This window comes from Sinocyclocheilus anshuiensis, unplaced genomic scaffold (genome assembly GCF_001515605.1).
Source record: "Sinocyclocheilus anshuiensis isolate Anshui unplaced genomic scaffold, SAMN03320099.WGS_v1.1 scaffold1425, whole genome shotgun sequence".
NCBI classification, from domain to species: domain Eukaryota; kingdom Metazoa; phylum Chordata; class Actinopteri; order Cypriniformes; family Cyprinidae; genus Sinocyclocheilus; species Sinocyclocheilus anshuiensis.
In genome coordinates, this window is record NW_015551044.1 from 818,916 (window position 1) to 840,101 (window position 21,186).

The 21,186-nt window shown below is 35.4% G+C and overlaps 1 protein-coding gene across 1 annotated transcript in view; it reads left to right on the forward strand.

Annotated features, from left to right (window-relative positions):
- Positions 1–1,055: 1,055 nt before the first annotated feature.
- Positions 1,056–21,186, forward strand: part of LOC107661623 (lipoxygenase homology domain-containing protein 1-like) — a 32,959-nt gene continuing 12,828 nt past the window's right edge. Inside the window, exons 1-22 of the mRNA XM_016451286.1 lie at positions 1,056–1,253; positions 1,611–1,701; positions 4,493–4,607; positions 8,001–8,081; positions 8,181–8,365; positions 9,346–9,444; positions 9,836–9,987; positions 10,090–10,213; positions 10,306–10,556; positions 10,649–10,784; positions 12,145–12,305; positions 12,497–12,583; positions 12,793–12,928; positions 14,208–14,362; positions 15,103–15,263; positions 15,572–15,648; positions 15,792–15,988; positions 17,307–17,499; positions 17,684–17,844; positions 19,790–19,923; positions 20,794–20,945; positions 21,034–21,138. Coding sequence (XP_016306772.1) covers positions 1,056–1,253; positions 1,611–1,701; positions 4,493–4,607; positions 8,001–8,081; positions 8,181–8,365; positions 9,346–9,444; positions 9,836–9,987; positions 10,090–10,213; positions 10,306–10,556; positions 10,649–10,784; positions 12,145–12,305; positions 12,497–12,583; positions 12,793–12,928; positions 14,208–14,362; positions 15,103–15,263; positions 15,572–15,648; positions 15,792–15,988; positions 17,307–17,499; positions 17,684–17,844; positions 19,790–19,923; positions 20,794–20,945; positions 21,034–21,138 — 3,151 coding nt within the window. The remainder of the gene's footprint in view (positions 1,254–1,610; positions 1,702–4,492; positions 4,608–8,000; positions 8,082–8,180; positions 8,366–9,345; positions 9,445–9,835; positions 9,988–10,089; positions 10,214–10,305; positions 10,557–10,648; positions 10,785–12,144; positions 12,306–12,496; positions 12,584–12,792; positions 12,929–14,207; positions 14,363–15,102; positions 15,264–15,571; positions 15,649–15,791; positions 15,989–17,306; positions 17,500–17,683; positions 17,845–19,789; positions 19,924–20,793; positions 20,946–21,033; positions 21,139–21,186) is intronic.

Genomic DNA, 21,186 nt, shown 5'->3' on the forward strand with positions numbered 1-21,186 from the left:
GCTGCAATATAACAAAGAGTGAAAAATTGAAGGGGGTCTGAATACTTTCCGTACCCACTGTATATATATATATATAAAATAATAGATGTAATTTTTTATCTGCTTTTTTAGGCTAGTGAAAACACTAGTGTCTGCAGAAAGAAAGAAAAAAACCTTACTTTTTATCCGTGTTCAAGGGTGGACTATGACTTGACAACTACTCAGAACACCTTAGCGACTATCCAACACATTAGCAATGCCCTGGCAAACCAGAGTTTTGAACAGTCAAGAGAATGTAGAAATCTGTCTTAATGAGCTGTTCTTTGTGTTTATATGCACACACAAGTGTTTTAGAGCGACTTCTTCCACTTGCGTTTTCAGCCAGATGGCAATTTGCCCAAATTAGGAGCCCGATCTTCTTTACTGCCTAGGTTGGGTAAAGCATGTTAAATAGTTTGACCACGTTAATCCAGTGACACTAACTTATTTATTTGTGTTAATGAAATCACTGTTAATAATTTACAAGTGTTAGTGAAGCGTCTTTAATTATCTGTTCTGTAAGACTCCCTCTCTACTGGTGTATCTTCTTTCTCTCTCTCTCTGTCTGTCTGTCTCTTACTTGTTATATTCTCTCTTTTCCTCCCTATGTCCTTTTTTATTGATGTGCCTTTGAATTGTACAATGTGCATAAATGAGCATATATTTCCCTTGTCATTTTGTTTATGTATTTTTATATACATGTGCCATATATAAGTTTGTGTGCGCATATAAATGCACGTCGTGCTTTAGTAAAGCGATCCCCAGACTATGAATAATAAACGCTGTGAAGGCCCAGCCCCCTCTCTGTCGCTGTCCTCTCCGTTTTCATTTGCTTTCTCTCACAGATTATGTGACCACGCTGAGCACAGTAATTATTCATGAGCTCGGTGCCTGCACGAGAGAGCCTCCGGCTCCGAGCTGAGGCCCCGCTCCAGCTGCATGCAGGGGCCCATCGGCCGGCGCGGGTCAGACGGCGACACCTTACACCGCAGACGGCGAGGAAACACTCACCCAGCCACACTCTGGATAAATAAAAGATGCCCACAAAAGAGAAAAAAACGACAGAAACCGAAGGAGAGGAGAAGGAGCCAACGGCGAAAGGAAAGAGTAAGAGGGACTCAAAAACGAGACAGAAGATCTCCGAGGAGAAGATAGAAAGCACTGAGACACCTACAGAGAAGAGAAAAAAGAGCGAATCTGTGAAAGAGAAAAAGAAAAAGAAGAAAAAAGAAGATGTTGAGGTGACAGAGAATGACAACGGGACGGATGAGCAGAACAACAATGAGCCCATCAGCAAAGAAAAACGGACCTCAAACGAGGAACGGGAGGTAAGGAAAGAGAAGAAAAAGAAGAGTAAACCATCCGAAAGCAAAGAAGGACAAGAAGACATGGGCTCCAAGGAGAAAAAGAGCAAAGACGGCAAGAAAAAGAAGAAGTCGGCCGAGGAAGAGGAGGATGAGGATGCTGTGCAAGAGGAGGCAGAGGAAGAGGAGGATAAGAAGAAGAAGAAAAAGGATAAAAAGAAAAAGAAGGGTTCCGACAGCGACGAGGAAAAGAAAGCGAAGAAAGGGAAGAAGTCAAAGGTCAAACAGGTGGATTATGCTGAGGTCTACCAGGAAGAGCTGCTGAGCTATCACACGGAGGAATCGGATGATCAAGAAGATGAATTCAACAAAAAGAAAGGTAAACTCTGGAAGAGGATTCCCCTTCTGTTCTTCTTTTTATTCTTTTCAGTCTTTGAATTGAAGTAAAGAGAAAAGTAGATCAGCTGAGGTTTCCCCAAAACAGAATTTAATGCATTTATTTATTTGCCCTGAGAATGAAACTTCTGTCATCATTTGTTACTCCAAACATGCTGTTATGGTTTACTGTGAAAGAACACCATGCAAAACACAGCAACCATGACTTTTGAGCTTCATGAAAGCACCATAAAAGTAGCCAATACTGAAATTTCAGAACTTGGAGAAGATTATCAATGAACAACCTTGTCACACAAAGCTATCATACACCTTCTGAAGGAATTCAGTTCAGACGGTATATGGACTATAGTTCTATTGTGCTTTTGTTGTCCTTTTTGTAGCTTGACAGTCATGGTTTATACGAATTGTCCTCCAAAATGTCTCTTTTTGTGGTTCCTTATTGGCTCTGATGGTTCTATGAAGAACCTTTAATATAGAACCCTTTGAATACACAAAAGTTTCTTCAGACGATTACAATGTTCTTCAAACTAAAAAAGAAAAAGGTAAGGTTCTTTTAAGAACTGTTCACATTTCTTTGGCCATTGCTGCGAAAACCCCTTTTGGAAGCTTTATGCAGGTTTGGAACAATGTGAGGGTGGATAAGTGTCAGATATGTCAATTGTTGATGAACTATCCTTTTAAATGAGCAGATCGCATTTGGAGACTTGGTTAAGTGTAAAGCCACAGCACCCGACCTACTGTCAAACTGTCTGTCTTCTGGGGATGAACTGTTTCTCTCTCTCTCTCTCTCTCACTGCGTCTGTCTGTCTCTTTCTCTGCTTTCACTCTCAGTCAGGCACCCCCTCTTCTTGGTTTCTCACAGGTTGGATTTCTTTTAACCCTGGAACATCTCTTAATTGATTACTTGAACATTGGAGAAAGCTGAAATAGACAAAGGAGGAATGGAGACAGAAATAAAGATTCTTCGATGGAGTTGCACACTCTTAATATAAAGGTTCTTTATTGGCATCAGTGGTTCCATGAAGAACCTTCAACATCCATAAAACCTTTCCAATGCACAAAAGGTTCTTTATAGTGGAAAGAGATTATTTAGATGTTCTTTTAAGAACTCTTCACTGAAAGGTTCTTTGGGGAACCAAAAATTGTTCTTCTGTGGCATCGCTGTGAAACCAACCTTTTGGAACCTTTATTTTTAAGAGTGTGTATATTAAACAGTTTCTTGTTGTTCTGCTTACTATTCTAATTGGAATTTTATGTTTCAGAGTGTCTGATATGTTTAACTGATTTGCAGTAAAATTCTGATCATTCCATTAACGTCCAGTCAGAGAACCTTCCGGATTTCACATTGGCAGGCGGTTCTAGTGGTCTCTGATTGGCACAGCAGAGGTGTGTCTGGATTGACCGATTATTACGGTGTCCTGGCAGCAGGGTATCATAAGAGAATGGTGGCGGGCACTGGGCCAATAGTGGATTTGAATCAGACGGGCACCTCTCTATGGCCTGAAACATTAAACTCTAATTGGCCTTTTCATGGAACCATTAAAACCTCATTCAGCGAGATGGATGTCATGCTGTCAGGTTCAGTCAGGCGTAGCACATCGGGGTGGAGGTTATCGCTTAGCACTGATCCAGGGGTACCTTACCTATTGCAGTATATGTATAGGCCTTCTCTCTCTCTCTCTCTCTCTCTCTCTATATATATATGTGTGTGTGTGTGTGTGTGTGTATAGATATATGTGTGTGTGGCAATGTTTAATCGCGATTAATTGCATCCAAAATAAAAGTTTTTTTGTATACATAATATATGTGTATGTACTGTGTATATTTATGTCTATATATATAGATAAATACACACACATGCATTTATATATATATATATATATTATTATTATTATTTTTTTTTTTTATGGGCTTTTTTATGGCTATATTAGGAAAGGACATTGTAGACTAGACAGGAAAGCATTGGGTGAAGAGAGAGGGGAGCAGGATCGGCAAAGGACCACAAGCCAGGATTCGAACTCGGGTCGCCGTAAACGCAGTTGCGCTGTATGTCGGCGCACTAACCGATTCTGACTAACCGATAATGATTCAACCGGTAACTTATAGGTTGATTTTTTTTTTGATCGATTCCTTAAGTGAACCGGTTCATAAGAGTCATTTGTTAATGAATCAAAGTACACTAGTCATGCTGTATGTGTTGAGAAGAACTGGGAGGACATTATAATAGGATCATTTGTTTGAATAACCTATAAAATACATTAAGAACTCTCCTAATTTTAAAGAACTATACAGCAACTTCGTACAGGGTTATTTTCTGAAATAAGAGAACAAGGATATCACAACAATTGACCTATATTGATTGGTTACACTCAAATGGTGTCCAGTCTCTGAATCCCATTTCAGGGGGCCTGAAACTTAAACTTTCAGGGAGTTTAAAAGAAACTTAACATGTTCCAAATTAACCCTGTTTGAACGTTACTTCTAGACACGCTGCTCCTCAGGTTCAGACATAGGTCACATGTTGAGCATCAGGGCCATGTCGTACTCTCACTCCGTTAACATGGCTAAGTTACAGAGATATTGCTTACAGCAATTTAGCTTATACAAACATGGGAGAGCTTAGAATAGCAGGTTGTTGGGTTACACGGGATATACCTGAGCACTCTGCATTTGAGACTACAAACCTTCTAATGTTATGCAAATGAAAACAAGATGCCTTCTTTTGCGGAGGGTCAGATATAATTGGTTTACCAAATGTTCTCGTTTCTCCTCAGTGTACGAGGCGGTGACCGTCACAGGTGATGTTAAAGGCGCTGGGACTGATGCTAATGTGTTCGTCACCTTGTATGGAGAGTTTGGAGTGACTCCCAAAGTTCACCTGGCCAGGAAGTAAGTTATGCTTCAATCCTGCGTCTCTACATGACAATGTTAATCTTGAGAGTTTCCAGATGCACATTGACTGCAAATTATTATTTGTCATTATTAGTATTAGTATTTTCTAGTGCTGTCAAATGATTAATCATGATTAATCCAAAATAAAATCCGCATCCAAAATAAAAGTTGTTGTTTACATAATATATGTGTGTGTACTGTGTATATATATTATATCTTAAATATATTTATATATAATATAAATTATATGAATATAAATATATACATGTAAATAATTATTTTCTAAGTATATACTGCATGTGTGTATTTATATATGCATAATAAATATACACAGTACACACATATATTCTGTAAACAAAAACTTTTATATTGGATGCGATTAATTGTTTGACAGCACTAGTAGTTTCATTATTTATAATTGCAGCTTAATCAAATTGGTTTAATGCATATCAAGATATGTTTACTAACTACTTCAAATAGTTTTTTGTAGGGATGCACGATATTGGATTTTTGCCGATATCCGATATGCCGATATTTTTCAACTCATTTTGGCCAATAGCCGTTGCCGTTGCCGATACGATATATTTCCTTTTGTTTGGAAACATAACCAAGTCTCTCCTGTGTGACAATTCTAACCAAATAATTTTTAAATTTTGGTTAGATTTTAACTAGAACTTATTTGTTAGAATTAAATAAACAATAATGAAGTTCTTTTATAATGACAGTAAATTGAAGCTTTGAAAATAACTATAAATAAACTATATATCAAGCGCTGCATTTTTTTCTCTCAGAAAGATGCAGTAGTAACCTTAACATTTTATTTTAAGATTTAACATTTGTAGATGGTCTAAAGCAAGAGTTGTAAAAATTCAGAAAATCTTTTAGAGCTCATAATTTGTTTAAAAAATATAACATATTACACATTAATGAATAAAGCAGTATATATAAAATTATTAAATTTACAAGTGTCATGTTTGTGATTAGCTATAGCTTCTGACCTTTAAATCAAAACATACTCATTAATTACTGCTTTATTTAATCAGAAACACAGTCTATATATTATTTGTGTATTTTGCTTTTATTTTATTAGAAGTAGGCCAACAGCGCCCCCTACGGAATTAAAACTCCTTACCAAACGGGCATTAGGACCCAGGGGAGGCTGTCACTGCTGCCACTGCACGTGCTATTGCTGTTTACTCTTTCATACACCAAACGCATCATTCTGTACATGCATTCTCAATTTAAATGCAGCGATCTAATCATCATTCAGGCAAAACTTTGCTTCAAGAATGAGCCACACTGCTGACCTGAGCTAATCTCTAGCACACCCTGAGCACATGTGAGTTAACGTATTCCTCTTATCGGCAAGACATATCGGCATAATGTTTCATATCGGGCCAATGCCGATATTTACATTTAACGTCGTTATCGGCCGATTTCGATATAGGTCCGATAATATCGTGCAAAAATAGTATTTTGTTCTCAACTTTTTCAAGTGTGAGCTGAATTTTCTAGTATTTTTGAGGTAAAACTTTAAAGGAACAGTTCACTCAACAATGAAAATTTGTTGCCATCCAAAATATAGAGGTGTTTGATCTTCATCAGAAAAGATTTGGAGAAATGTAGCTTTACATCACTTGCTCACCAGTGAATCCTCTGCAGATTTTTGAAGATTATTATTAGTGTGTTTGACAGGATTATGTCTACTTCAAAACTTTATGTTTACTTCTGTTTCAAAGGAAATCCTACACTGATTTCAGTATAGTGCAGAATAACTAGGAATTTCTGTGGATTTTGACAGGACAGTGCATATATGTCATGTTAATTCTATAATTCTGTATTCTTCTCTAATCTACAGCACAGAAAAGAGGTATAACTTTAACATGGCCACCTCATCTGCTCGTGTGTGGCCGTGCATTGCTTTTTGCACACAGTGCTGTACAAGAGAACATCCTGTGTGCTTTGACCATGACATTCACACCATCACATCTTTGGGAAATAGATATTGTTTTCTTAGTAGGGCTATACGATTATTCATGACATGAATTTTAATCACGCTTGGCTCATCCATTGCACACAATGCCATGGTGAAGCACAGGTTATATGCTCTCCTCTGTACAGCATCACCACGGACATTCATCTCATCTGAAGGTGAAGAGATTCATGTGACGTTCTCATTGAACCAATGAGAGGCTACAGTCATATGACATCACTTCCTTTTGTGAGAAAACATGAGAAGTTTACACATCTGATCACCGCAAACAGGTAGGCTACTCATAGAAATCTCCACACATACATAATGTCCCATGTATGCGTGTTGATTTTTTATGAGTACAAAGAGAGACCCTCAAAACTCTCCCTACAGTAATCAATCGTCCTGATCAGCGCTGGAGCAAATGATTCAGAAATTAATTACTAATGGGAGAGTTTTTACTTGCTCAGATGAACGCCCAAATGGTTAATGTTGCATAATGACTCATAAAACATTACAAATGCAGTAAAAAGGTCAGAAATGGAAATCAGATGTAGTTTAGAAGAAAATTGTATGAACAATTCATAAGCAAGACTCCAGTAGACTAACTTTATTCATAAATCATTCGGAAGCTTAGTTTGTATGTCTCAAAATGAATGATTTTACAACCTATTTGAGAAATATTGTATAGCCTGTTTGGGTAGTTGGGTGCATCTCACGAAACTTGTCAAGGACATGTCTGGGTTCAGTTTCGCCTCATTGGACCCTTTTCACACCCCAGGGTTCTCAGAAGTGGAAGCTTATATTTTTAAGCTTTTTAAAGATTTTTTTGCATTGTGACATAATTTTCATGACATGTTTTCATGGGATTCATCCAGTCAGGGAAAGACTCATCTATTAGGTAAATCTATTCAGTAACTCCTCCTCAGAGAGTTTCAGCAGAATAGAACAGAAATGTTTTTGGACTTGAATTCTGTCCGACAGTCAGAATGCAACATTTTGGAATCGAGATGATATTTAACGGAATCTCTGAATCTGTCTAAATGTCATCATTTCCAAAGTTTGCTGGTGCGGTTTCAGTGTGCTGATCTCAGGTGAGATGTGTGTTGGTTTCTCCGCATCGATAAGTCTGTGTGTATGTGTGTGAGAAATTTGGCAGTGTGAGTGGGATGTGTAATCCATACTGGGTGATTTTTAATTCATGCATTTCGCATTTTGATTAGAGAGATGCTTTTGCCGAAGCCAACGCAAGAGACCGTAGAGCGATATATGGGTCATCGATAATGACAGATGGTTCTTTCTCATAAACACACACTCCTGCATTGTAATTTTTAGATGTCGGTGCATTAGAAAGTTTGAGTGTCACAGTAAATTGTTTAGTTTGAGTCTATTCACAGACTGATTTCTGTTCATTTCAGGAGCAGAACAGCCTTTGAAAAGAACAAGACTGACGTCTTTCGGATCAAAACACACAATGTTGGGCCAATAAAGAAAATTAGGTACATATACGTCTGTATACATCCAAGAGTAACTACCTTAAAGGCAAGTCTTGAAGGGTTCAGCAATATATGTCTTGTGATGTACTTCCTGTAATGCAGAATCGAGCATGATAACACGGGCATGAGTGCCCGTTGGTTCCTGGACCGGGTTATCGTGACTGACATGAACAGGCCACACCTCCGATTCTTTTATGCCTGCAACAATTGGCTGAGCAGAGACGAGGGGGACAGACTTACTGTTCGATATCTGTTGGGTAGCCTGAACCCCATGGACATTCCAAAACGTATGTTGTATGCTTGCAAAACAGAGAGCAAATAAACAAATCACATTACTTTTTTTTTTCATTTTATTTTATTTTAGCACTTGAAAAATGTGACACAAATCTAGTCAAAATTTTCATTGTCTAGAACAATTTTTGATTTTTTTTTGCTAGAAATAATAAATGTCTTGCAAGTATAAAACATGATATTAGGTTAAACTGTTATTTTATTTTATTTTATTTTATCACTTGAAAAATGTGACACAAATCTAGTCAAAATTTTCATTGTCTAGAACAATTTTTGATTTTTATTTTGTTATAAATGATAAATGTCTTGCAAGTATAAAACATGATATTAGGTTAAACCATTCTTTTATTTATTTACTTTTTTTTGCCATGAATCTGTTCAAACTTTGATTGCCTAGTTAGACACATTTTTTATAATTATTAAACATTTTGCATTTAGTATACACACACTAACACTACATAAATAACACATGTGCATTGCATGACACTGTCATTTTCCCATAGAGATCTGTAGCATAAATAAAGATAACAAGAAACAAGATACTACAACTCTCAAATAAAAACACTACTAATAAAAAACTACATGTAACCTACAGATATACTTCAGGTCTTATTCCATATAACCCATAGATAACATCACATAGGTCATGTGATCATGATCATAGATGATGCATGCATACAAGCATCACCAGACTCAGGTTGCATACAAAGGATTAGGAGAAATTTAGTAGTAGAGTAGAGTTTCAGATGGGGATCACAATATCACCAGTCCAACATTCCCAGATACCGCTGACAATATAACATTACATCCCACAGATAGGAGAAAGACTAGATGTAGAAGCTGTTTCTGAGAAAGAGCTCACTGGTGGTTTTAATGATAGATAATGGTCAAAAATACATGGTGCATGCAAAAAATAAAAATGATAACAGATTTTGTCCTAAAAATGTCTTAATGTGTGTCTGTTCATATATTGCAGAGAACAAGTACATAGCCAGTGTCTTCACAATGGATGCTAAAGGCAGTGGGACCGACGCTGATGTCTACCTCAATATTTTTGGAGAGTTTGGGGATACAGGTCAGTAAAACCAGTCAATGTTTCTGTGTGTGTTATTTTATGTTGTAAAAAAACATACACAAAGGTCAAACTTTAATTGCCTAGAACATTTAAAATTATTATTAGATATATTTTTTACAATTATAAAACATGCTTTTATGTTAAACCATTATTTTATTTTATTTTATTTTACCACCTGAAAAATGTGCCATGAATCTAGTTACACTTTTGATTGCCTAGAACATTTAATTTTTTAATTAGACATACAGTATTTCTTACAATTACAATACTCATTTATTTATTTTTAATTACATTTTAAATTTCTTACAATTTTCAGTACTAAATACAGTCAGTGTATCTATGTGTATGTGTTAGTTTTTTATGTTGCACTGCCTTGGTGTGATGTTCGCAGGAGAACGGAAGCTGGTCAGCGATGGAAAGGACAATTTTGAGCGCGGTAATGAAGACAAATTCATCATCGAAGCACCAAATCTTGGCAGACTTCGAAAAATCACCATCGGACATAACAACAAGGGGTCGTCTGCTGGCTGGGCGTGTGATAAAGTACACAAACGCACTTTTCATCTAAAACCTTCATAAAGATTATCTTTGTCTCTGTCCTCTGTGATTAATATGATGTCTTTGTGTTATGGTGATGTGTTTTAGGTTGTAGTAGATGACATGGGGAATAAGGAGGTTTATGAGTTTCCTGTCAATGCCTGGTTTGACATCTCAGAAGGGGACGGCAAAATACAAAGAGATGTGCTTGCCGGAGCCACGCAGCCAATGGGTAAGAGCAAGTATGCGTGTTTGTTTATTAGAATAAGTGCACTTGATTAATAAAACTTACTTGGATTTGTTTGTTTGTGTATGTGCGTGTAGCGATTGTGTATAACGTACAGGTGATGACGGGTGATATTCGTGGAGCCGGAACTAACTCTAAGATCCACTTCGTCATGCACGGGCGTAAGGGTATTAAGAACAGCGGTAAGTTGTTCCTGGAGGGCGGCACGTTTGAGCGCGCTCAGATCGACATCTTTAACGTCGAGCTGCTGGAGCTGCTCAGCCCGCTCAGCAGAGTCACGATCGGACACGACAACGCTGGGATCAGCTGCGGCTGGTATTGCGAAAAGGTGTGTGTCGGGGCTATAAGGTGTTTTGAAGCTTTCATTACTTATTCATACATACAGCGTGTGATCTGTCGCTCTCTTTCTCTCTCTCACAGGTGACAGTATACTGCCCGTTCACAGGTTTAGAGCAGGTATTTCCCTGCGGCAGGTGGTTGGATGAAGATGATGGTGATGGACTGGTGGAGCGAGAACTGTATGAGATGGTCTCACTCAGACAGAAAAAGCAAAAGAGTGAGCAAATTATCAAACTATCAGGGGTAATGTTCACTAAACATGCTGTATTGCAGTGTAAAGACCTGCATCTTGTTCACTAACCACCTACAGTCTAGTGTAACCTGACACTAAATGTGCAGAAATAGTGCTGTGTTGTATTTAAAGGGATAGTTCACCCAAAAATGAAAATTCTGTCATTAATTACTCGCCCTCATGTCGTTCCAAACCCGTAAGACCTCGGTAGCTTCACAAAATGTAGCCACTGATGTCACATGGACAGTTTTACCGATGTCCTTGCTATGTTTCTGGACCTGGGAACATTTCAGTTGTGCTGCTGTCTATGCAGGGTCAGAAAGCTCTCGGATTTCATCAAAAATATCTTCATTTGCGTTTCGAGGATGAACGGAGGTCTTACGGGTTTGGGCGAACTAACCCTTTAAGCTAAATTGAAAAACATTCAATGAATAATAATAATAAAAAAAATTATAAAAGGGGTTAACATCAATATTAAAAAAATATATATTCATAACAGCAATAAAATCAACAAGAAAATAAAGGTATGTTCATAAAAAGTAATAAAATCAACAAGAAAATAAAGGTATGTTCATAAAAAGTAATAAAATCAACAATAAAATATATTGAAATGAAAATAACATCAATGATAGAATATGTCTATAATATTAGTCATAAAAAGAATAAATACTATTAAAATACCACTCATAAAAAATAACAACAATAATATAATTATAAGAAATATTAAAATCAATGATAAAAAAATCAATCATAAAAAAATATATATTCATAACAGCAATAAAATCAACAAGAAAATAAAGGTATGTTCATAAAAAGTAATAAAATCAACAATAAAATATATTGAAATGAAAATAACATCAATGATAGAATATGTCTATAATATTAGTCATAAAAAGAATAAATACTATTAAAATACCACTCATAAAAAATAACAACAATAATATAATTATAAGAAATATTAAAATCAATGATAAAAAAATCAATCATTGAAATAATAAAATACAATTCTATGAATAATTAATGATGAAATCAGTAATAAAATACAATTATATTTATAAAATAATAACATAAATTATACAGTTCTATTAATAAAAATAATAACAATCAATAATCAAATAGTTATATTCATAAAAATCTATTACATTTATTAAATGAAAATAAAATTATATTCATAGAAATAATGACATCAATGATACATCTTAATAAAAATAATAACATTAATAATAAAATTAAGTTCTATTCGCAAAAAAATGATAACATTTCAAAGTAATGTTGAATTGACTCTTCCACCATCGAGACACACAAGTTCATCTTTTTTCTGCGTGTTTGTGTGTGTGTTTCTCAGAATTCCCCTGGTCTCTGTGGATCTGGACATCTGAGATTAAAGGTGCTGGCACAGATGCCCAGGTGTTCCTGCAGGCGTACGGAGAGACCGGCAAGAGCGACGAGATGAAACTCGAGAGCAAATCGGACAGTTTTGAACAGGGACAGTGCGACAAATTCATCGTATGTCTGTGTGTCTTTTTATCTTTGTGTCTCATTCTAAAAATATACATATTTGTATAAAGTGTCAATTTATCTATGTCATTACAGTAGATAAGTATATATCAGTATTTCTAACGCAGTGTCCAGAACTTAAAAATGTTGAATCTTATCAAAATAAGTTTTTGTGTTTTACATTTTCGCTGTCGCTCTAGATTGAGATGCCCGATATCGGAAAGATACGCAAGCTGAGAATCTGGCACGAAAAGAGGAATCCTTTCTCTGGCTGGCATCTTGGCAGGGTGAGAGACCTGCACTACTGACTAGTGCACTATTACACGGAAACAATTTGTCCAGTTCACACTGTAATCATGATGTAAGCAAGCAGGCATCATGTTTTCTCCGCTACTTGCACTGGTTCAATTTAAAATGAACATGTAGCTTAATGTAGCTTTATATTCTTTCTAAATGTTGTTTCTATTTGTATTTCTTCAAATTTTTCTGCATAAAGGTGACATTGATGAAGACCCTAACTAGGGAGAAATATTCATTTGCTTGTAACCGTTGGTTGGACATCAATGAAGATGACAATGAAATCATTAGGGAACTGCCAGCTACCGGAAAACTCGTGCCAGAACCGTTACCACGTGAGAAAATCTACAAAACATACATTCACTCTTGACCCTTTTCACCCTTTTTAAGGGGAGACACTGCAGGCAAAAGCACTGTTTTTTCATGCACCTGTCAATTTTGAGATTTTGGGCTTTTTGGCTTTTCATAAAGTGTTTTTTCAGACTAGTGGAAAGAAAACATCCAAAAGACACTGTCAAGTGTTTCTTTTATAGCACTTTATCTATCTGTGTCAATAGATTTAAATTACAATACATATTTTTAAAGGCCGTTTTCTCAAAATGAGTTTTTTCTCCTTACACTGAGCCATAAATCTCCACTTCAGTAGCACTTACACACACACCAAACTTAAAATTTTTATTCCTGTCTATATTCTGAAGGTTTTTACAGAGGGATTTGTTCATATATAATCTTTTTGATTATATACAACATTTTATTTCCCCCAAAATTGTGAAAATATATTGTTTTCTGGCTGTTCAAAGTATTTTTTGAATTATGGAGTGACAAAAAGAGATACCCCAAATTCCCTCTGTAAAAACATTCGCCTGTAATATGTCAAAAAAAAAAGAATTTTGAAACTGACTTCACTCAGTGTTCAGATTTTTGTACTAGAAATGTATGCAAATTAGCGGATATTTCATTAAAGAATACCTCATTTGCATATTTAAACATAACATTTTACAAAACTTGTAAAACAAAAAATGTTTGCAATTATCAATGTAATCAATCAACTGGGTAAGTAAGGTGATAATTAGTAGTTAATTTTTTTTACCCTATTCACCTGCAGTGTCTCGCCTTGTGTCACAAAAATTTTTCTTCATTTATGTGCTTTGGACTAAGATATAATCCCAAGCTCAGTCATGCATTATATTAGTAGTTGACAGTAAGAAAAAAACAATTTTACAAGCAAAGAAAAAGATTTGTTAGATTTTTGTATATTACTATTTATATGTGACCCTGGACCACAAAACCAGTCATAAGGGTCGATTTTTGGATAGGACGATATTTGAAAATCTGGAATCTAAATATTGAGAAAATCGCCCTTAAAGTTGTCCAAATGAAGTTCTTAGCAATGCATATTACTAATCAAAAATTAAGTTTTGATATATTTACGGTAGGAAATTGACAAAATATCTTCATCGAACATGATCTTTTTTAATTTTTGGCATAAAAGAAAAATCGATCATTTTGACCCATACAATGTATTGTTGGCTATTGCTACAAATATACCTGTGCAACTTATGAGTGATTTTCTGCTCCAGGGTCACATATATGTTTTTTATTGCTGTTTAATAGTTATTAAATATCGTGTGACGATTTGCACGGGAAACATCAGCGGAAGTGGGACAGATGCCAGTGTTTATTTAAACATCATTGGTGACTTGGGAGACACTGGAGAGCGTCTGATGTTCATGAGCCAAAACAACGCTAACAAGTTTGAGAAAGGAAACGTGAGTAATGACATTTGACATGCTGGCATGAAACATGTGCATATACATGTATCATGGATTCCACAAAAATATTAAGAAGCATAGCTGTTTTCAACATTGATAATAATAAGAAATGCTTCTTAAGCAGCAAATCAGCACGTTAGAATGATTTCTGAAGGGTCATGTGATTCATCTCAGGAATAAATTATATTTTAAAATATAGAAAAAATAGTCAAATATTTCACATTATTTCGGTTTTTACTGTATTTTTTAACATTTAAAGGCAGCCTTAATTTAATTATATATAAATAAATAGCCTCATTATATCAGAAATGACAACCGAATGGCACTTGATGAATGAAACATGCAAAATAATTGTCATATGACAACAATCTACTACTGTTTAAAATATTTATTGCTGAATAATGTGTACTGTTTACATAAAGTTGTATGCTACATTGCTGTCACAAGACCTCATTAAAGTCAGTGTGAGATGTCCAGCTTTCAACCTAAAATGCAATGTTTTTTTCACATTTCTAAAATATCTATACCCTATAATGCATAACTATACTACCCTATAATGTCTTAACTTTTGGTAATCTGATTAAATAATGAGTGGCTAGAGATGTTATATCCGGTTCATTCTGAAAATGAAATCTAAAGATAAACACATTGCATTGTGGGATACAGAACCCTGTATATATGTGCATAATATACGTACTTCATACTGCAGAAGTAGTATGTGTTAACTCTTTTCTCAGCATGATGAGTTCCTGGTAGAGGCGGTCACACTGGGACAGATCAAGAGGGTTCGGATTGGTCACGACGGACGAGGCGGAGGATGTGGCTGGTTCCTGGATAAGGTGATGATCAGAGAGGAGGGGCAACCTGAGGCGTCATCCATCGAGTTCCCATGTTACAGGCAAGGCAATCTAACAAACATTAGCTTGTGTGCTAAAGCATATTTCAAGCTCACTTGTTGTCAGTATAAGTACATACATATATGTGCGCGTGTCTGGCCGGGTAAAGAACATGGGAGAGTGGTGTTTAAGTCAATTATGTAGTTGAGAAAACTGACTCTGGTTACTAATGGACACTAATGAGTGCCGAGGAAACCCTACCTACATCAACAAGAGAGCTCAGCTACACACACACGCCTATAACACACACACAAATACACACACTCATCCTGCACATTCCCATACTGTATCTCTCTCTGTCTCATCTCAGGTGGCTGGATCGTAATGAAGACGACGGGCAGATTTTGAGAGAGTTAGTCCCTACTGATGATGGTCAACGTTTGTTCAGTCAGTGAACACATACAAACAAACATTATCACATACAAAAAAGTTAAATGTATGCAACAATGAAACAAAACGTACTTTGTATTTCTGTGTACATAAATATAGGCTAGATACAATAGGTTTTGACGTGTGTGTTTTTGTTCCAGCTGTTGGTTATCACATTGCTATAAAGACAGGCAGTATTAATGGTGCCAGCTCAGATTCGAAGGTGTTCGTAAAGCTGTACGGAGAGAAAAACGACACCAACAAGATGCTGCTGGTCGTCTCCGATAACGACCTGGGGAACTATTTTGAGACGGGACAGACGGACATCTTCACCATAGAGACCTTTGACATTGGCAAGGTATGCTACCTGTTCATGTTCAGCAAATTTACCCAGTCTAAAGTTAAAATTTGATTCTATTCTATTCTATTCTGTTCTGTTCTGTTCATCTTCTTCGAATTTGTTCTGTTTACATTTGTTCTATTGTGTTTGTTCTGTTGTTCAAATTCACTCTATTCTGTTGAACTAATTCTATTCTCTTGTATTCTGTTCTATTCTTTCTAATGTATATATTTGTTATATATGGCGTTATTTTAATGACAAATGTCGAGAGCGCATTATTGTAGCGCGAAAGCACATTAATATAATGCGCGAGCGCGGATCTCTCCGCTCGCGCGCGGATTTCCTTTGCTCTCGCACAAAACCGGACATAATGCGCTCTCGACATTTGTCATTAAAATAACGCCATAGTTATATTGTTTTCTGTAGTTTACATATGTTATATTGCATTCTATTCTGTTCAAATTAACTCTATTCTGTTAAACCCATTCTATTCTGTTCTTTATAATGTTAAAATTTGTTCTATTTTGTACTGTTGTGTTGGTAGATTTGTTCTATTTGGTTATGTTGTTCAAATTCACTTTATTCTGTCAAACTCGTTCTATTCTATTCTATTCCGTTCTATTCTGTTCTGTTCTTTATAATGTTAAAATTTGTTCTATTTTGTACTGTTGTGTTGGTAGTTTTGTTCTATTGTGTTATGTTGTTCAAATTCACTATATTCTGTTAAACTCATTCTATTCCATTCTACTGTATTCTATACTTATGTTCAAATTTTTTCTGCTTTGTTCTTTTGTTTACATTTGTGCTATGTTCTGTTCTGTTGTTCATATTATTTTGTTAAACCCATTCTGTTTTGTTTTGTTCTGTTCTATTCTATTCTTTCTAATGTTTACATTTGTTCTATTTAGTTATTTTTACATTTGTTCTATTATGTTTAGTGCAACTCATTCTATTCTATTCTATTCTATTCTATTCTAATGTTCAGTTTTATTATATTTTGTTCTGTTGTCCACATTTGTTCTCTTTTATTGTGTTGTTCAAATTAACTCTATTCTGATAAATTCTGTTCTGTTCTGTTCTATTCTATTTTCTCAGGATAGGTACATACTAGGAATGGCAAATGTCAAAAATGCAACTACTTTCAAATGTCACAAGAAATCCTGTCAAATGATGTGGATGCTCACATTATAAAATATGATGTATATAATACATACTGTAAACATTATTCATACATTTGTACATAACATTTATACTCGCATTCATCTCAAATGAAACAAATGTGCCGAATGTGCGTACTTACTGTGACTCCCCTCCGCTCTCTGGGAGGGTCCTGTAGATAAACAGGTTGCTGATTGGCCACACTAACGAGGGCCTGCAAGCCGGTTGGTTCCTGGACAGCGTTCAGATCTGGGTGCCGGTGCACGGGCTGCAGTACATGTTCCCCAGTCACCGCTGGCTCTGTAAGGACGAGGCTGATGGGAAGGTGGAGGTGGAAATCTATCCAAGTGAGACGCTGGAGATTGAGAAATGTATGTATTTCACAATTTTGCATTTGATAAATGCAGTTCTTGCATTCCCTGGGAATCATACCCATGACGTTGGTGTTGTAGTCACCATGCTTTTTCACTATATGCACAGAAAAAATTAGACTTCATGTTGAAATCCAGCTACTGTGAACTAAAAATGATCAATCATTGTTTTTCTAATCGGCAGTGATCAATTATGAAGTTACCGTGGTGACAGGAGACGTATGGACCGGGGGGACAAATGCGAACGTCTTCCTGCAGATTTACGGTGAGGAGGGAAAAACCGAACTAATACAGCTGAAGAGCCGATCCAACAACTTTGAGAGAGGAACCACTGAGATCTTTAGGGTGGGTTAATGGAGTTGTAGATGAAAATCCTACTCTATATTTTAAAAGCTGTGACGTTTCTGGAATCCGGTTGTTTGTTTCTGAAGAGATGCATTTTCATTGGTTGATTTAAGATCGAGGGCCTAGATGTGGGACGGGTCTATAAGATCCGAATCGGTCATGACGGCTCAGGAATAGGGGCTGGATGGTTCTTGGAGAAAGTGGACGTTAAACGGCTGGTCATGGCAATGGTGAAACCAGAGAAGAAAGAGGAGGACAAGAAAGACAAAAAGAAGAAAAAGAAGAAAAAGGTTTGACAGTTAGGTCTTTGCTTTTAAAACAAAAAGCGTATTTTCTTGATTTAAACCTTCATTTAGAATTTATTCAGTCTAGTCCAGCAACTAAATGTTCAATACTGAGAGTGACCAAATTGAACATTTTCAGAATGAGCAATTGAAAAACGAATATTGATTGACCACTATTTAAATATTTATTTTTACACCCATCTAATCATCTCTAGGAGGAAGAAGAATCCCCAGGTGAACTGAAGGAGGTTGTTCGAACTTTCAGTTTCCCATGTGGCCGATGGCTCGCTCGTGATGAAGAGGATGGAGAGATACTCGTGGAGCTGCGTGCTGAGGATTATGAAGATCTGGAGGGTATAGAGAGAGATTCAATCCTTCACAACCAAAAATTATATATAAAAAACAATTAATTTTAAATAAATGTTTTTTTAGGAAAATGAATCGTTTATTTAAAATGTACAAAGTAATAAATTTACATTTATTTATTAATAATTAATTAATTGATGTATATATATATATATATATATACATTTATTTATAAAATATACATTTTTAAGAAATGTATTAATAAATATGTATTATGCGTTTGAAAAATTATATGTGTATATTTTAAATTAATATTTGTAATATAATTGATACATTAAATTCATAAATAAATGTGTTTATACATTTTTATAAATACATTTTTAAATGAATTTGAAATACTATATATATTTTATTTCATTAATGATTTCATTTAAGATAAAATAAATGTAGTGTAACTAAGATCTTTTCATGAAAATTTGCTTATAAATTGTGACCCTGGAGCACAAAAGCAGTCTTAAGTCGCTGGGGTATATTTGTAGCAATAGCCAAAAAAACATTGTATGGGTCAAAATTATAGATTTTTCTTTTATGCCAAAAATCATTAGGATATTAAGTAAAGATCATGTTCCATGAAGATATTTTGTAAATTTCCTACTGTAAATATATCAAAACTTAATTTTTGATTAGTAATATGCATTGCTAAGAACTTAATTTGAACAACTTTAAAGGTGATTTTCTGAATATTTAGATCTTTTTGCACCCTCAGATTCCAGATTTTCAAATAGTTGTATCTCGGCCAAATATTTTTCTATCCTAACAAACCATACATCAATGGAAAGCTTGTTTATTCGGCTTTCATATGATGTATTGAAATCTCAATTTCAAAAAATGGACCCTTATGACTGGTTTTGTGGTCCATGGTCACAATTGTGCTTGTGCTCATTTGCTTTCAAATAAATTTGATATGAATTAAAATAAAATTGTTTGCTATTTTGTTATCTAATACAATAAGATTCAGACATTCCAAGTGTGTCTGAAGTGTAAAAATACCTTCTGTCATGGTAGCAATGTACCACCTGATACCTTCAACAGAAGTGAATTTTGAGAAGACACTTGTGTGTTCATGTATTTTAGAGAATTCATACGAGGTTCATGTGTTCACTGGGGATATGCTGGGGGCCGGAACCGATGCGAGTGTTTACATCAACGTCTATGGAGAAATGGGCGACACGGGCGAGAGAAAACTACGCAAGTCAAACCACCTTAACAAGTTTGAGCGCGGACAGGTGAGTGGAACAAAACACCCACACATTCACACTGTATAGAGAATGTACCTGACTGCGGATCATTTTCAGGAGGATGTGTTCACGATCACTGGGATGGATCTGGGGCCCTTGAAGAAACTGAGGATGCGTCATGACAACAAGCAGGCGAATGCTGCGTGGTATCTGGACCGCGTCGAGATCTTTGATGTGAAAGATGAAACCATGTGAGTGTCATGCACGTAATGTATTTCTCATTTAAGTACCAACTTTGTGTCCCTTAACATTTCTCAGGAGAAATTGTTAATGTATAGTAAGAGTTGAGAGCTATACAATTAATATGGTTTGCAGTTTTGCAGCTTTAATATTGGGTATGCTAGATGAGAAATGTTTGAGTTGATATTGACTTTTGATTGCAGAAATTGCTTAAATATTTATTTTAAATAAATAAATTTTAAGGAAATAAATCATTTATTTACAATGTATAAATTAATGAATACGTTGAAATTTATAAAAAAAAAAAAAAAAGAGTATAATTTCAGACATTTTTTTAAATCATCAAGAGGCGACGTAGGGTTACTGAGCCGTTATTTTAGTATCATTAATGTACTATTATAGTTTTTGTTAATATTTTGAATTAGATTTTTTTTATATTTAATATTTGATTTTTTTAGATTTTTTTATTTTATTTTAATTTTAGTAATGTATTTTATTCGTTTTTTCCCCTAAATATCACTATATGTTTTTTGTTAAGTTTTAGCTTTTAGTTTAAGTTTGAATTATTTTAATATTTAAAACTTAAACTAAATGAAAATGAGAAATGTTGCCCTTGCTGAAATATATATATATATATATATATATACATATACATATTTACATTTTCTTTTATTACAGTTAATATTTATTCTATTTCAAGTATTGAAAATGTTTTTTTAATGGGTTTAGTTTTAGTTTCAGTTTTTAGTTCCTCAGATGAAAAATGTGATGCTTACTTGCCCGACTGAATCTAATCACTGGCTAAAGAGAAACAACTGACATATTATAGTGATTTCTCTTTTCTGTGGACTTTGTTGACCTTATTTGTGTGTGTTGTTCAGGTATTTTTTCCCCTGTCAGCGCTGGTTGGCGGTTGATGAAGATGACGGGCAGCTGGGCCGTGAATTAGTGCCCGTAGACGAGGCTTTCATGAAGAGAGATGAAGATGAAGAAGAGGAGTCATCACCTGCTCAACTCGGACTAGAGCAAAAAGGTCTCTTGAACGTTATACAAGTGTTCTGCTTTAGCCTAATGGCATTGGCTTATTGCATTGATATTACATTGATCATGTCTGTGTGTAGCCATGTCAACCACGTTCACAATGAGAGTAAAAACAGGGGAGAAGAAGAGCGCCGGGACAGATGCAAACATTTATGCTATTCTTTATGGAACCAAAGACGACACTGGTAACTATGAAAACAATTCAGATTGTACTGTTAGTACTGTTAGCCCAT